At 32.2% G+C, this 15,981-nt stretch overlaps 2 protein-coding genes across 4 annotated transcripts in view; both read right to left on the bottom strand.

The window, feature by feature from the left end:
- Positions 1-946: 946 nt before the first annotated feature.
- LOC139484038 (homeobox protein vent1-like) lies at positions 947-3,412 on the bottom strand. The gene is made up of 4 exons (XM_071267791.1): positions 3,401-3,412; positions 2,782-3,103; positions 1,891-2,180; positions 947-1,423 (listed from the first exon to the last, which is right to left on the bottom strand). The coding sequence occupies exons 1-4, from the start codon at positions 3,410-3,412 to the stop codon at positions 947-949; spliced, it is 1,101 nt and encodes a 366-aa protein (XP_071123892.1).
- Positions 3,413-10,923: 7,511 nt separating this feature from the next.
- Positions 10,924-15,981, bottom strand: part of LOC139490680 (uncharacterized) — a 71,513-nt gene continuing 66,455 nt past the window's right edge. For all 3 annotated transcript variants that reach the window (XM_071277617.1, XM_071277601.1, XM_071277609.1), the window contains exons 3-4: positions 14,680-15,016; positions 10,924-13,858 (exon numbers count right to left, since the gene is read on the bottom strand). In XM_071277617.1, coding sequence (XP_071133718.1) covers positions 13,628-13,858; positions 14,680-15,016 — 568 coding nt within the window. In that variant the 3' untranslated portion in view covers positions 10,924-13,627. The remainder of the gene's footprint in view (positions 13,859-14,679; positions 15,017-15,981) is intronic.

Genomic DNA, 15,981 nt, shown 5'->3' with positions numbered 1-15,981 from the left:
TATAAGTTGTTTGCACATAATGTAAAAGGCATTTGCACATGACGTAATGAATGCTCACAGAGAGTATCAATTGTTCGGCAAAACGCATAGGAACTATACCATGATGTGTTGTGTTTTTCACTGGAGATACATATGTATTAACACAACATAACGCCAAAAGACTATAATATCATGTTGTTTACATAGAACAAAGGTGTATCAAAACAAAACCTTTAGAACATTCGGCATAACAATCACATTTAAGACAGGACGCAATTTTTAATTGGCTTCCGTAAAAGAATAAACGACAAAACATAGATAAAATATGAGAGAATGTAAAGGTGGTTGATCACAAAGTTTCGAAGTATTCACAGAATATATAGTAGTAAAAGCATGATGTAATGCCTATTGTACACAACACACATTAGCAATGACAAATCATAGTACTGTTTGACCAAACAAATAACTAATTTTACATAACACAGAGATGCCGTGTCATGAAATACAGACATTTGCTCATAACATAAAGAAGAAACGACAGGACGTTAAGACAAAGCGACAGAACACATTAAATATTTACACTATAAGACAGTTCCGGCGTTCCATACTATTTGAATAATTGTGTGTTTAATGGCAGATCGTTGATTGTGATCCTGCAATAATTCAAAACTTTTAAAGACTGGATGTTTTAGATATTTTTGTTGTTGGGTTGGTGACGGCTTATCATATTAGTGTAGGTTACTGAACCCATGATGTTATTAGGGTTAAAGAAGATCAGCCACAATCATAAAATTGACAGGATTTATCTTATAAAACAAAATCCAGAAATTATGTTCTTTGCATACATATATATTAAACAAGAAATTAATACGTATAATAATTTATTTATCATATATACATGTGCATTCTATTTTACAAATATGAAATACGGCATGCTTTGGCACTATATTGCTTTAGGTAGTTCTATTCAACATCCTCCGTAATAAAATGGCGGACACATTCCATATGGATAAGACAACGGCATGTATTGCTTCAAGTGTAGCATATTGGGTTGCATATGTGATACTTGTCTTGTTGTTTCGGGACTTTGGCTGTCAGACGAATTTGGCGATGACGACGTCGACGACCTTGGCGATGGTGTTGATGAAGTTGGTGAACTTGAAAACTGATCATGTAGTTGAATACCTGGCAGCTGTTGTTGATTTATAGATGAAGTGATGGTCGAAGCAGGAATGTGATGATGCATTGGCATGGGAAGTCCTGGATAGAAAAACGGACGTGGCATCATATTAGCCGGTGATCCGTGTAACATGGAGTGATGAGGTGGCAACATTCCATACGGTCCCATTTGTGGTATGATTGGAGACATGTGAGGCAGTGCATGCTGTTGTGGCTTCTCTTGAGCGCGTTTACGGCACCTAGCTCTTTTATTCTGAAACCAAATCTGGAAAAAAAAAGAAGACATGAAAAGCATGTGAATAAAATGTTCATTTATCTGCTTTGATCATGTATAACTAAATCTTTATTGGTTTTAAGTGACTTTAAAATCGACGATTACTCCACGTCTCATTTACTATTATTGGTAATTCCCTTTGTTGACTAAAGTACCACGTTTATTTCAAGTTTCTCGTTTGAATTGTTTTACATTTTCATTTCGGGGTCTTTTATAGCTGACTATGCGGTATGGGCTTTGCTCATTGTTTAAGGCCGTACGGTTACCTATAGTTGTTAATTTCTCTGTCATTTTGGTCTCTTGTAGAGAGTTATCTTATTGGCATTCATACCACATCTTCTTTTTTTTATATATATTATATAACTGCAAGGTTTAAGACACAAATACGAAATATGCAATTTTTAAATTAAACATTAAAATAAAAAAAAAACCAGATACATAAATAAGTGAATTCTTACTTTGACATTTGGTTCGGCTACTTTGAGATCTATTGCCATAGTTTCAATCTTAACAGAGTCTGGGTACGGATTTTCGTAGAAGGACCTCTCTAACATTTGTACTTGGCTTGGTGTGTAAGTTGTTCTATTTTTCTTTTGTTTTTTACTGTCTGTAGACTTGGAAATCGGACTATTTGTTGATGAACTGTTGATTGAATTAGTGTCTCCAGTATTTAAACATTCAGATGCTGGGGACAGCTCAAGTTCACTTCCGCTTCCTCGTGGAATCTGGTGGTTCATATCATTGTCTACTGAAAATAATAAAATATTAAATATATGCATTTTTTCATTAATAATAAATCTCTAAATTATTCAAACATTAAAGGTTTTTTACTGTCATACTATTCAATTAGAAATATATGCAATCTTATTTTAAAAAAATGTTAAAAATAAGCTTGTTTGAATGTGACGAAATGGAATAAGGCAAATTCATACATTATAAATTATTTTATTATAAACACAAAAGGTTTAATTAAGGAATTGACATTTGCTTAAACTTCTTCCCTATACATGAGGGTGTGGATTTAGATTTACAGAATAGAGAATGATGAACAAAATATTGAAGAAATTGAGAAAATGGACAAAGAATACAAGGAAGGAATAGAAAAAAATGGACAAAAAATAAAAATAGAGAATAATGAGTTGCTAAATTTCGAGGGTCTGGGTAGAGGTCCTTTATTTCTGTATTAATACTTTGTTATGCCATTTTCTATATTCTTTACACTTATTGTCCATTTTTCTCTACTATAAATCATATTTATATTTTAGAATCTGCATTAGGGGGGAAAAACTAGACCTGGATTGATATCCTCAGAGCAATAGGCAGATTTTACAAATAAAATATAGTCTTACCATACGATCTGTCAGAGTCTTCCTCCGATGAACTAGTGTTTCCTTCTATTTTTTGTACATTGCACATCTGCTGTGTTGACGAAATATTTTGCGCACATTCATCGGTTGTTGTCTGTACCATTGGGTATAACAGGTTTTGGCTTATCATATGTCTTGTGAACTGATTTGTTGAAAATGAAGGCACGGTCTGGTGTAAGGACAGGAAGTTGTCCTGTAATGCGTCTCTAGGTATATCTATAGTAAGTTGTGACGATTTGTTGTTAAGAAAAGGCAGCACTGTCGTTTCTTCCGACACTTCACTCTGGAAATTAACTTGAAGAACCTATGGAAATATTAAAATTTCGTTTATGTATCGTTTAAATAAAGACGATTTTTTTAAGGATGAAACCCAATAAACAAACACCAAGTGCATTAACTAAATTATCTAAACAATAAGTACAATCATTGTTACATACAAGATTCATAAATATTCTTCAAAAAAGTAACTTTTAGTTTGTTTTTATTTCTTTTCACAGAAATGCATTGCTATTTATTAAAATAATACACTGTATAAAGTGTGCACGGTGAACTCCGCAGAACAATACGTTAGATTAGCTTAAAATCATATAATAAAACTCACCTTTTCTTGCATCTTGTATTTCTTTGTCAATGCTGAATTATATTCCTTAATATTTATATTTTTTTTATAAGATTATCTTAAATTCAGAATTTAGGAATTGATAACTAACCACTAAAATGCAGGTTTATATATTTACATTTAGTTCTGAGGTATGGCTTTGAGTTAATCAAATGATCAGTTGAGATGAACACTTCTGCTCAGTTGATTAATTAATTTAAAAATGTCTACTGATTACAGTTCAAATGAACATTCGACTTTTTAATTAAAGAGCTTTTGTTTTATAATTCATTAATCACTTTTATTTACCTGAAAGACGATGCTAATTGTTGAATATTTTCTGATTAAATAATTAATGTTATACGCAGAGTAAATAGTTGAACACATCCCTTGATACAAAATTTGCAAAAAGATATTGGAAGATGTGGTATGAATGCCAATGACTCGGACAACTCTCCATTTAACTAATAACTAAGATACTTGTTACATGTAGACTTCGACGCGTTACGTTTGCGTGGATTGGTCCTACATTTGCGCGAAAAAAAATCCACATTTTTTGCGACAATACGCATTACGTTTGCGCGTAATTTACCTGTTGAAAAGTTACTACATTTGCGCGTATTTATACAAAAACGTATGAAAATTTAATCTTTATATTTTTATAAAAAAAAATTATAATTAATTTGAACTATTTTATCGATCATCTTACATACACATGTTAATGATTGAGCTAGCTGTACTCACCAATTGTCCACCCATTTACAAGTTTGAAAGTTTACTGACAAGATGGACTTTACTATCTATAGAAATTAAAAACCAATTCTTCAGAGAACAATTGAAGGTCTTTCCACCTAAATTATAAGAATGAAATTTAAAAAAAACGATGTTAGAAAATGTCACTCCTTGTTGATGTAGTTTGGTACTTCAAAGTGATATAAAAAAAATAAGATTAATAAGTATATGCAGAAGACTTAATTGTCTTATAATGAACAAGAAAGGATTTTTAGCAAAGGTCAAAATTAAGAACGTCAAATTGACCTTTGACCTTAACCTCGATTTCAAGGTCATAGGTCAGTGATCTCAAATCAAAAGACCCCAGATCAATTACTTGTATGGTTGTGGAGAAATACCGATTTCAAATACAAAAGGGGAGAAAACACTTCGACTTAAATGGGTTGAAGTTGCGCCTTATTGAAAACAGTTATTTGGCAAACACATCATATCATTAACTGTTTCATTTTCTTTTGAATAACGATAACAAGCAAAATTCAAAAATTAGAAAGTCACTGAATTTTCATTTACATTTAAATATAGTGAAGTATTTTTAAGATGTTTGGGTAGCAATTTGAATGGAGATAACATAATTTTATTAATAAAACATCTTCATTCTATACATTCATTGCCAAAGGGAAGCGTGTATGAATCTAACCAACATTACACAGTTCTCAAACGAGAGCTTACTTTGGAAGTATATTTATATTCGGTTATAGCTATATTATCAGGGTTGATAATTTTCTTCGGTATAACCTCCGTTTCCTCAATTTTCTTTGTAATATATATACTAGTAGCAACATGGATATATTTTTCGGGGGCCTTTATAGTTTGCTGTTCGGTGTGAGCCAATGCTTCGTGTTGCAGACCGTACTTTGGCCTGTGATGATTTACTTTTACGAATAGTGACTTAGATGGAGAGTTTTCTTATTGGCACTCATACCACATCTTCTTATATTGTTCTGCTCATTATTAGTCAATGATATGTTCTAATTATTCAAGCATTTTACTTTACAATGACTACAAAGGTGATCAATTTTAATATATACAGCCTCCTCCATTAATAACGGCTGTTTCCTTTGAATCTTAAATTAGAAATTAGATAAAAAAAATGTTTGCGTTATAACGCAAAGATCGGAAGAAAAATAAAAATAATTGAAATGTCAATTGTTCTTGAACAATTGAGAGGTCTTTCCTTTTGTAATGTAAAATACATGTTCCAATAGACGTAGAATGTATTGAAAAGTTCTCACACAGGTTATGCCCCTTACAGAAAGGTCAAATCTCTTCGGTCAAATGAAAAAAAAAGTTGCGCCTCATCCACCTCAACGTTTTTCACTATTTACTATTTCTGTAAGTACAATCGTTTTTGAGATATCGGCTAAAAAGTTGTAAGGTCAAAGGTCAAGGTCAACCTTAAAAAGCTTTAAAACACACTGAAATTCTTTAAATAAGGTCAAAAACACACAATTCACTATATGGGACATGACCTTCGTCCCCAATGTCATTGCTGAAGACCCCATGGGTCTAGGACCTTTGGTTATATAGTAAAAGCTGATTTTCTATTTTCAGAAACCTAAAACAGGGGTTCCTAACAGAAAGGTCAAATCTCTTTGGTCAAAATGTAACAAAGTAGCGCATTAATGACCCAAACATTTTCCACTATACAACACTTCTGAAAGTATTAAGGTTGCTGAGATTATCCCATAACAAGGTGTTAGGTCAAAGATCAAGGTCAACATACACATTTGACCTTGAGGTATTTCTCAAAGTCACATGAATTGATGATGAATGGTGAAGATCCTAGGTGTCTACGACTTACGGTTTCTGAGTTTTGGTGGTCAACCGACACCGGTTAATTTTAATAGGGGCATAACCCTACCAATGAGTCGTTGAATCTTTTCGATCCAAATGTAACGAAGAACCAGGGTCTGGTCCTGAACAAATTTCACCCTTCGTTTTTTTTCCTACCTATTATGGTTACGGTGTTGGAACGATAACAAGGTTTTTGGGTTTCGGAGGGATGAGGGATTACTCCGAACCGACAAAATATTTCGACTCACAGGGTGAGTTCCGGATAGGTATTCATGACACCGATACAAAGTGTGAACATGAAAGCGACACATTTTACGGTTAAGGCTGCTTACTTCGTCAAAGTTTGGCGGAAGAATAATAATAATAAACAGAAGAAATACAGTAAGGTCTTTCCCTTTTGAAAAAGGAAAGACCTTAAAAATAAAAAATGTGTGGCGCTAATACGCTTCCGTAGCATATTGCTGTTGTGCTCGCACATATTTATTATTCTATGAATTTACAAACTTGCGGAAATGAAACTTTTGGTGAAAGAGAAATATATTTAGACCTTTTTGGGCCAAATTTAAATTATCTATAAGTTTGCATTAAAAAGTGAGGATGAATGCGCTTCATAGTATGCTAAGAAAACCAGGGTATTTTTAGTATACATTAGTTACACCTTATGTAAGAATCCTGAATTTTGATTGGTTGATAGCCAGTGTATTTTTCACCAATTTACTCTTATCAAATGAATTTTTTAACGCCGCCGGGGTATATGCAAAAACGAAATGCCTTTTTTACCCTCTCTGCCGTGGTATTTGCCAAAAAAATACTCTTTCGACTGAACGCTTGTAACGTCACAATCATCAATGCGTTTTTGAACGTTAACATTCGGTGTAATTTTAAAACAGACTAGACCACACCCGCGAAAACGCGGGCATATACAGCTTGTAAATGGGTAAATATTATAGGATGAAATTTTGTAAAAGATATTATGACTGGAGAATTTCATATAAGGTATCAAAAGCCTTTTTTCTTTTTTCCAAAGTCTGTTATATGTTTCTTTCTGTTAAATTCAATTAATTTTCGTGTTTCTGGCCTTATACCACAATTATTCTTCCCCTTTGCTACAATGCATTTTTTGGTAAAATTCAAATTGAATTCAACATTTGCACCGCTTCAAACATGAAATAAATGAAACTGCTTATAGACCATTACTATTCTTATAAAATGTACTTCTATTTATCAGTGTATTTCCTTTTAAGAGCCCTATTTACATGCCAATGGTAGGATTTGAATCTCGTATAAATGACTAAGACTCATTTGAGGGGTGGTCTGAGGGGCCCTGATCCCGAAATCCTAGGCTTAAAAACATGAAATCCTGACTCGGGTGTATGGCAAGCCGTTCTCGTCAAAACTATGTTTAAACCATTTTTCGAAAAATTTACACACTGAGAATTACAACAAAGCACACTGAGATTTAAAAACTTCAAAACGCACATTGAGAATTGAGAATTACACACTGAGAATTGAGAATTACACACTGAGAATTGAAAATTACACACTGAGAATTAAAAATTACGCACTGAGATTTCATAAAGACGCACTGAGATTACAAAAATGAAAAACGCACACTGAGAATTGAAAATTACACACTGAGAATTGAAAATTACACACTGAGATTTCAAAAAGACACACTGAGAATAAATAAACTGAAAACACACAATGAGAATTTGAAATTACACACTGAGAATTTAAAATTACACACTGAGAATTTAAAATTGCACACTGAGATTTGTGCGCACTTTTTATGCGCACATATTTAATTAGCATACTTAATCTGAATCTATTACAAGCTTAAAACAACAAGGGGACAAAACTCGTTAGTCCTTCGATTTGGTTCCAAATTATCAATAAAAAAAACACTTTAGAAATACAAGAACAAGAAAAATACCCACTTACTCTTATTACAAAATATAACCAAATGGTGAAAAACTTAAAATTATAAGAAAACATTGGAACAATCTGCAAAAGAATGCAGTGAAATTTTTACTCAAGTGTCTATTATAGCATATAAACGTAACAAAAATATAAAAGATTAACTAGCGAAATCAGGGAAACAGTTGGAAGACTTTGAAAAGGGACACATGTTTAATTACTGGTAGTAATGATCTGAATTATAGGCAACAAACTTATGAATATGAGCGATGTTAAGTCTTGAAATTTACTACGAATGTTGGTTGAAGGAATCGCGTTTCATTATAATGATAAGAGTTCTTGAGATCAAGATATAAATCTGTTGAATTATTCATCTCATGAATATTCATTAGTAATTTGCATATTAATCTCAGTGCGTATTTTTGAAATCTCAGTGTGTAATTAACAATTCTCAGTGTGTGTTTTTCAATTTATTTCATCTCAGTGTGTCTTTTTAAAATCTCAGTGTGTAATTTTGAATTTTCAGTGTGTGTTTTTTATTTTTTTAAATCTCAGTGTGTAATTTCGATTTCTCAGTGTGTTATTTTAGGTTTTTAATTCTCAGTGTGTTTTTTTTTTCGAAAAAAGGGTTTAAACATAGTTTTGACGAGAACGGCTTGCCATACGGGTGCGTATTTAACGAAATTCATATCCCGGCATCCCGAAATTAAAAAAACAATATTCCCGCATCTCGTAAAGATCAATTCCGAAATCCCGAGCTTAAAACAGCCGATCCCGACGTCCCTAATAAGTCCTGCCTCCCTCTAATATCTACTTTCATTTTGGCCAAATCACTACTTTCACTTTCAACAATAAATTTGTATGCCCCATTTATGGGAATTATGTTTTCTAGTCTGTTCGTCCGTTCGTTCGTTGTACCGTTCGTCTGTCCCGCTTCAGGTTAAAAGTTTTTGTCGAGGTAGTTTTTGATGAAGTTGAAGTCCAACCAACTAAAAACTTAGTAAATATGTTCCCTATGAGAGATTATACCCCATTTCACGGTCCACTAAACATAGTAAATGATAGTGCCAATGTGAAATCCGTATACTATGGAAACATTCTTGTTTCCACATGTTTTACTTATTTCAATATATATGCAACTGGTATGACCCCTTAGATAGTAAATATTTCAGAAAAAAGTAGACAGGATACAGAGAGTCTCTGTATATTATAGTAGTATAATCGTAGTTTACAGGTAGATAGACGCGATCTAAAAGCCATGATATGGAGAACGCTCTGATTGGCTTATTTGTTTTTCATTGTAATCCAACATACGATTGGTTGTTCTTGTGCATGTGTAAAACCGGAAGTCTTATTTATGATTAAAAGTCAGTCTGATAACGGAAACAATATCCGGACACCTATTTTGTTGTTTTTCTCCCAAAATAACTCAATCTCAATGGTCATAAGAATGGATGACAAATGCGACTATGCATGTTACCTTAAGAACACAGAGGCATGCTGAGTAATTTATTGTGGAAGGAAGAGAAGCGACACACAAAATGAGGTCTTCTCGTTTAATAGTATAGATTGTGGAAGGAAGAGAAGCGACACACAAAATGAGGTCTTCTCGTTTAATAGTATAGATTTAATAGTATAGATATAGCATTTTCTTGAGTGTACTTGTCTTCAGCCAACCGTGCAAGGGCTGTATAGCCAGTCAAGATCGTTAAAAACTTCAATTTGTCTGGTCTTCAGAAAGGCAGTTATGTCTTAGAAGATTTTAAACATGGGTTTTCAATTGGCATGTAGAAAGGTGATACATTACATGCACAATTCAGGATAAACTAATTTCTATGATGTTAAACTTTATAAGGTCTACTTTTAAGAAAGCTGTGAAAATTGCAAACTTTGGTTGAATTTATATAAATTTCGAATTGGTGGTCTGACAGCACGTGTAGTAAATTAGAGGAGAAAAAACAGACACAGATCTATCTACTACGTAAGATACGGATTAACAATAACATAAAAAGGTCGGGCTCTGATAACGGTCTACCTGGGAATATTTTCGAAAAAAAAACCGAAACATTAAATATCAAATTTTAAAGAATTACGCATTTAAAAGTACGTAGTTTCAGATCAAAAATATTGATGCCATACCATGAATTAATTGGTTTATGGTCATTTTATATCAATAAAATGTTTTTTTCATCATTTTTGAAGAGCTGAACTGCTGTTGTACATTGCAGATTAAAAATCAATGGTTCTGAGCTTCAAGGCCAACTCATGAATAAAATAAATTTTATTATTTTGATTTATCAAGAAGAACAATCAAAGGCTTGAATATATGTCATTATGTCGGTATGTCCTTCAACAATCAGATAAAACTGCACAGCAAGTTAAATCGTCTAAAACTTGCGCATTTTTCATCTTATTTGAAGTTGTAAGCTGCTGTTGTACATTGTACTTTAAAGATAAATGCAAACATACCTTTTTTTAAATGTTTGAAATAATTCATCATATTAACAATTTAATAAACGAAATCATTTCTTTGATAGAAGCATATTCAATAGGATAAATGGTTCGGAACTAACATGGCTTACCACTATATGCGAGTTTGTCTACTTAGGCGAAAGCATTTATTCTTTGATGCTTGTGCCATTGCTACTTTTTTCAGATATTTTTTTTTTATCTGAAAAGTATTATCAGTCTTGAATAACAGTTCAAATTGCAAATCTACTCATTGGCAATCATGCCACATCTTCTTGTTTCCTTAATTCAACTAAAATTAGCACATAAAACCATAAATTATATTCGTTTTTTTTTGTATGATTAATCTGCAGGCGTAATCATACTGTGAGTTATGGGTTTTGCTCATTGTCGAAGGTCGTAAGCTGAACCGTATTTGATTTATTCTACTTCTGTATGTCTCTGGTGGAGAATTGCAGTCTCATTGGAAGTAATACCACATCCTGCTATCTTTATAGAGTCCTACTATTTCAAAAGCACAATTAGCCTATGGCGCAAAGACTTTATAATGACAGTAATGGACGAATCATTTATTATAAAGTAGAAATTATACAGTTTTTATAAAAAGACAGGAAATACGAAATAAAATTATACAGGCAACATTCAATAATACTGATCGTAAAAAGAAATACGAACAACAACCATTCTAAATGAATTAAATGCATTCTGACAATATAAAAGTTATTATTAACTTAACAAAATAACAAATAAATGATATCTATAAACGTTTACATATATACAAATACATAAAATGATACTAATTTTACAATAGACTATTTGAAATAAAGTAGAAGTTTTAGACACATTCATGTGCAGAGTTGTCGTTTTAAAGTAATGTAAGAGTCGAACTTTGATCTAAGATTGCAGATAATATCTTAGACAGTAATGACTGCAAATAATTTTAACTCTTCTGACTTGGTCCATAAAATTGATGTTTTTTCGAGTTTTGGTCCCAAATGATTAATGTTTATCTAGTTTTCTTCACCATTTTTTGGACTTATGTTATGGAGTTCAGTTACAATTGTCGAACTGTCGTATTAGTACATTATTACTTCATCTAACTTGATATTAACATGCAAATGTCAAAACGAACCCTGGTGTCGATGAAAGCAAGTTATATTTGTTACAAATCATACGGAAGTTTTGCGCAGATGATATTCATTAATTATAGATGGTTATTAAAAGTGGAAAAGTAGTCCTCTATACACATATCATTTAGATTTTTGCTTAAAAACTGGCTCGACTCTTCATTACTTTTAAACGACAAGTATGTAAAAATTAAGTTTGATTAACTATATCGATATAAGTAGCGTATAGTACAAGAAACTTTCATTAAAAATTTAAATCACAGAACATTATACTAGTACTAATTCATCCCACACTATCAAAGCAAATTTATGATTTGAAAGGAAACGAATGTGTTCGAACGCTCATAGAAAAGAAATCTAACCAAAGTTCCAAGAATTTACAAACATATCAAATCTATATGCATCTTATAAAGGGTTACTAAATGGCTTCAAAGATAAAATGATTATTAATCAGCTCAATATTTTACAATCCAATGTCAATACTTTTTGAAGTGTTTTTGATATTTACCCATCTGGATTTCATGTATGTGACATCATTTCTACAAAGTGTTTTTTTATCAATACAATTTCCATTTTAGATGAAGAAATGACCATTTCGTTCACCGATTCGGCAAAAAGATGACTTTGATACATTTGTTTGTTGTCTAAGACATGAAATACAACATATCTATTCTAGAAACATCGTCATTAGACGATCATTGCTTGTGTCTGTCTTTTATCATTTCTATTAATGTTTTATTTATGTCTTTGGAGGTGATATCAATGGTTATCATAGCATTGTTTATTGTTTCTTTTCAGGACATTTTATAATTTGATTAAACGTTTTAGTATGTAATAAATGAAATATAAAATTTGAACACGAATTTGACAGCTACTGTCCCTAACGAAACTTTCACTAATTTAACATGACTAACATGTGTAACCAAAGAGCATGATTAATTATACAAAATCACTTTGACACCTCCGGGACTAAACCCGGAGAACCCTGTAATACAAGGCAACACTCTAACCGACTGAGCTAAAGAAGTACATATACTTCGATTGCATTGCTCGATCACTTACGGATGGCATATGTATCTACTACATGTTATAAGGGAAGCAACCCCGTTACACATCATGGCATAATATTCAAGTCGGACTCAAACATCAAAAATTTTTATAATTTATTTCATACAAACACAAACAAATAAATAAATAGATAGTCAGAAAGATTAAAATTGAACAGTATTTGAATTATACCCAATAAATTACGTAGCATATGATTTCTATATACAATTGTGTAAACAGATAAGCTCACAAGAGTAACATAACAAAGATGATAAAATAACAAAAACAAAAAAATCTACTGTAAAATTAGAATAGAAAATTAGAAGTTCTGAGTATTATAGAGCAAATATAAATACTGCAAACATGTGGCTATAATTTTAAAAGATGCAAAAAGTATAAGCATGCAAAAGACTTTGAAAAGAAATTTTTAGAAGAATTCCATTCCTTGTTTCTTGCTTTTTCAAACATTTGATTTTTGTCAATTTGTTTCCTCTCGATTTGAAATTTTTCAAAATGAGGATAAGTATATTGATATTTTTTTTCGGAAAACTACATCACGGTAGGCTTAAAGTTAATTTCAAAATCATACAAATAAGAAGATGTGGTATGATTGCCAATGAGACAACTCATCCACCAGAGACGAAAGGACGAAGTTGGCAACTAAAGGTTACCGCACGGTCTTTGACAATGAGTACCACAAAGCAAGCTATTAAATGACCCGAAATGACAAATGTCAAACTATTCAAACGATAAAACTAACGGTCATGTTTATTTTCCCCACCTTTAAGCCAATTCAATTTTCTTCAAGCATTGGAACATTAAAAAAGAAATAACCAATTAAAAGTTAAATGATTGATCTCATAAAATCACTGTGAACATTTCAACCGTTTATGGGTTTCGTCGTAATAATACAAATATTATATATTTATATATAGATATTGTTTTACGTCGTTGGCTACACGTATTTGAAGCATAATCCAAATTGTCAATTAAATATTTTAAGCATCTTGTATTACAATGTCAAGCAGTACAGCACCCGTCTTGTCATTTTAATCTCATCAGCGCCGAGGAAGTCTTAGAGCCGTTATTTTGTGCTTGTATTTATCCCTCTGACATCGTGTGAATGGGGCATCCATGCTTTTAAAACCTTTGCTTTCTTCTTGTAATTTTTCTCCGATGTCATGCTTTCATTCTGCTCACGAGGCGTTTGTGAATTCGTTGTTGGCGATTTATATACTCTTGGAGAAGATTTTGTATTAACTGGAGCATTCTGGGTAGAATCAACATGATTTGAAATGATATATACGTCATTCATCTGTAAATAAAGTTTAATAAAAGACTGAAAGAATTACAAGGAAGAATGTTATGTTGCAGTGTACACAGGATAATTTCACTCACATGAATGTCACGTTAAGAAAAGTTTAATGTAAATCTCAAGTGAAATTCACGTTTATTTCACCTCCAACGAGCTTAACCGTGAAACTAACATTAACTCAGTTCATGTAAGTTTCACGTGAATCCCATGTGAAACTAACATGAATTTCACTTGAAAATCACATGCATTTTTACGTGAATTGTTTTAAAATAAAGTTGTTCAAATAGCATCTAAATTTTCAAGTCTAATTAAAAAAAATGAAAAATTTGTAAAGTTCACGTGAAATTCAAGTTAACAAAATTTGCCTGTGTATGTTATGGCTGAAATATACCAAAAGACCAAGAAAGAGCGATGCATGTAGAAGTTCAGTTAAAGTAGGAAATAAGAGTGTTATATCTATGTAAAGAATCACCATAACCAAAGAGTGCTCGGCAAGACAACAAAGAGCGAAAAACAAATGAATGAAAATGCTTCTTTGTCATTATATAATGCTTTTGGTACATTAAACTTAGAAAAATCTATATTCGATAATATATATGTCTTCTTTTTTAAATAATTTACATTCATTCTCATGATAGGATTAATTGATTAATAAGAAATCATTACGGTTACTTCTCTTAAAGTTAAAATTTACCAATTAACTTAATATACTTTACATTAGGTCTTGTTTTTAAAAGTGAAAAAGGTCTATTTCGTAATTATTTTGTACTGGTGTTTATGGTCCGAACATTATGAGAATGAGGCATCCAAGCGTTAAGGACCTTAGCTATCTTTTTCTTTTCTTCTATAATGGCCGTCGTATCTGTTGGTGTTGGTGACGTTTGTGTTTGTCTAACAGATACTTTTTTCTTCACACGTTTCATTGAATGATTATTGGAATTTCTGTTGTGTCTGCCAGAGTCACCGTCACCGTCGCCCGGAAACTCTCTGCAGCATCGGCACGCTCCACAGAATCCCCCACAGCATCCGTAAAATCCACAACATCCGCTCAGAGAACAATATCCTTTATAGTCCACCAATCCACAACACGGACCACAACTATCTCCGTATCGATCCTGGCTTTCTGAGAACTCAGACACCCGACTTTTTCTTTTGTGACTATAAGATATAATATTAATATTATTAATTTGATTTGATTGCTGAGAACTCAGACATGCCTTTTTTGTGACTATAAGATATAATAATATTATTATCAAATTGAATTGATTGATTGGCGTTTAATGCCACTTTCAGCATTATTGTGCAAGTTTGTGCCGGTCAGATTTCATTGGTGGAGAAAACCGGAATGTCTTAGTCAATTAGGATTGAACTACTAAGACAACTGAACCATCGAGGTCGCTCAATATTTTTAAAAGAGGGACGAAAGATACAAGAGGGACAGTCAAACTCATAGATCGAAAATAAACTGACTACGTCATTTCTAAAAAAGAAAAAGACAGACAGAAAAATAATAATAGAACAAAAGACACAACATTGAAAATTAAAGACTAAGCAACACAAACCCCACCAAAAAGGGTTAGGGTGATCTCGGGTGCTGTCATTTTCGAATGTTTCCTTCTTGAGAAACCATACTGATCGATACTCCAAATAAGTTACTGGTTTTGAAAACAGACGATTTTAAATGTAAACACATATTTATTGTGAATATCAATAACCCGTTAACTTCGTTGGTAAACTTCGTGTAGGTAAAGCATATTTGATTTGAATCACTTTTGTACAAAAAATGACATCATTATATAATAAATGGAAAACGTTTGTTTATTCATTTTGATATTATGTAATAAAGATAATGAATCAAGACATGTTTTAATAACTATAAATCAAGAATTCGAGTAATTTGCATAGGCTGGACATAAGTAGTATAGACACAAAACTATGTTGAAATAGATTAACGGTTTTAGTAGAATTTATGAACTGTTTCAGTAGAATTTATTAAATGTGTCAGTATAATTTATTAACTGTTTCAGTATGTATTATGCATGCATTTTTCGATCATTTCATCGCTGAAACGAACTTTAATAAAGCGCATGTATGTTTGTTTACTTCATCTATAAGCTGGTCAT

Source organism: Mytilus edulis, chromosome 1, assembly GCF_963676685.1.
Source record: "Mytilus edulis chromosome 1, xbMytEdul2.2, whole genome shotgun sequence".
NCBI classification, from domain to species: Eukaryota; Metazoa; Mollusca; class Bivalvia; order Mytilida; family Mytilidae; genus Mytilus; species Mytilus edulis.
The sequence above is the reverse complement of the archived record's forward strand: the minus strand, read 5'-3'. Positions and strand labels throughout refer to the sequence as shown.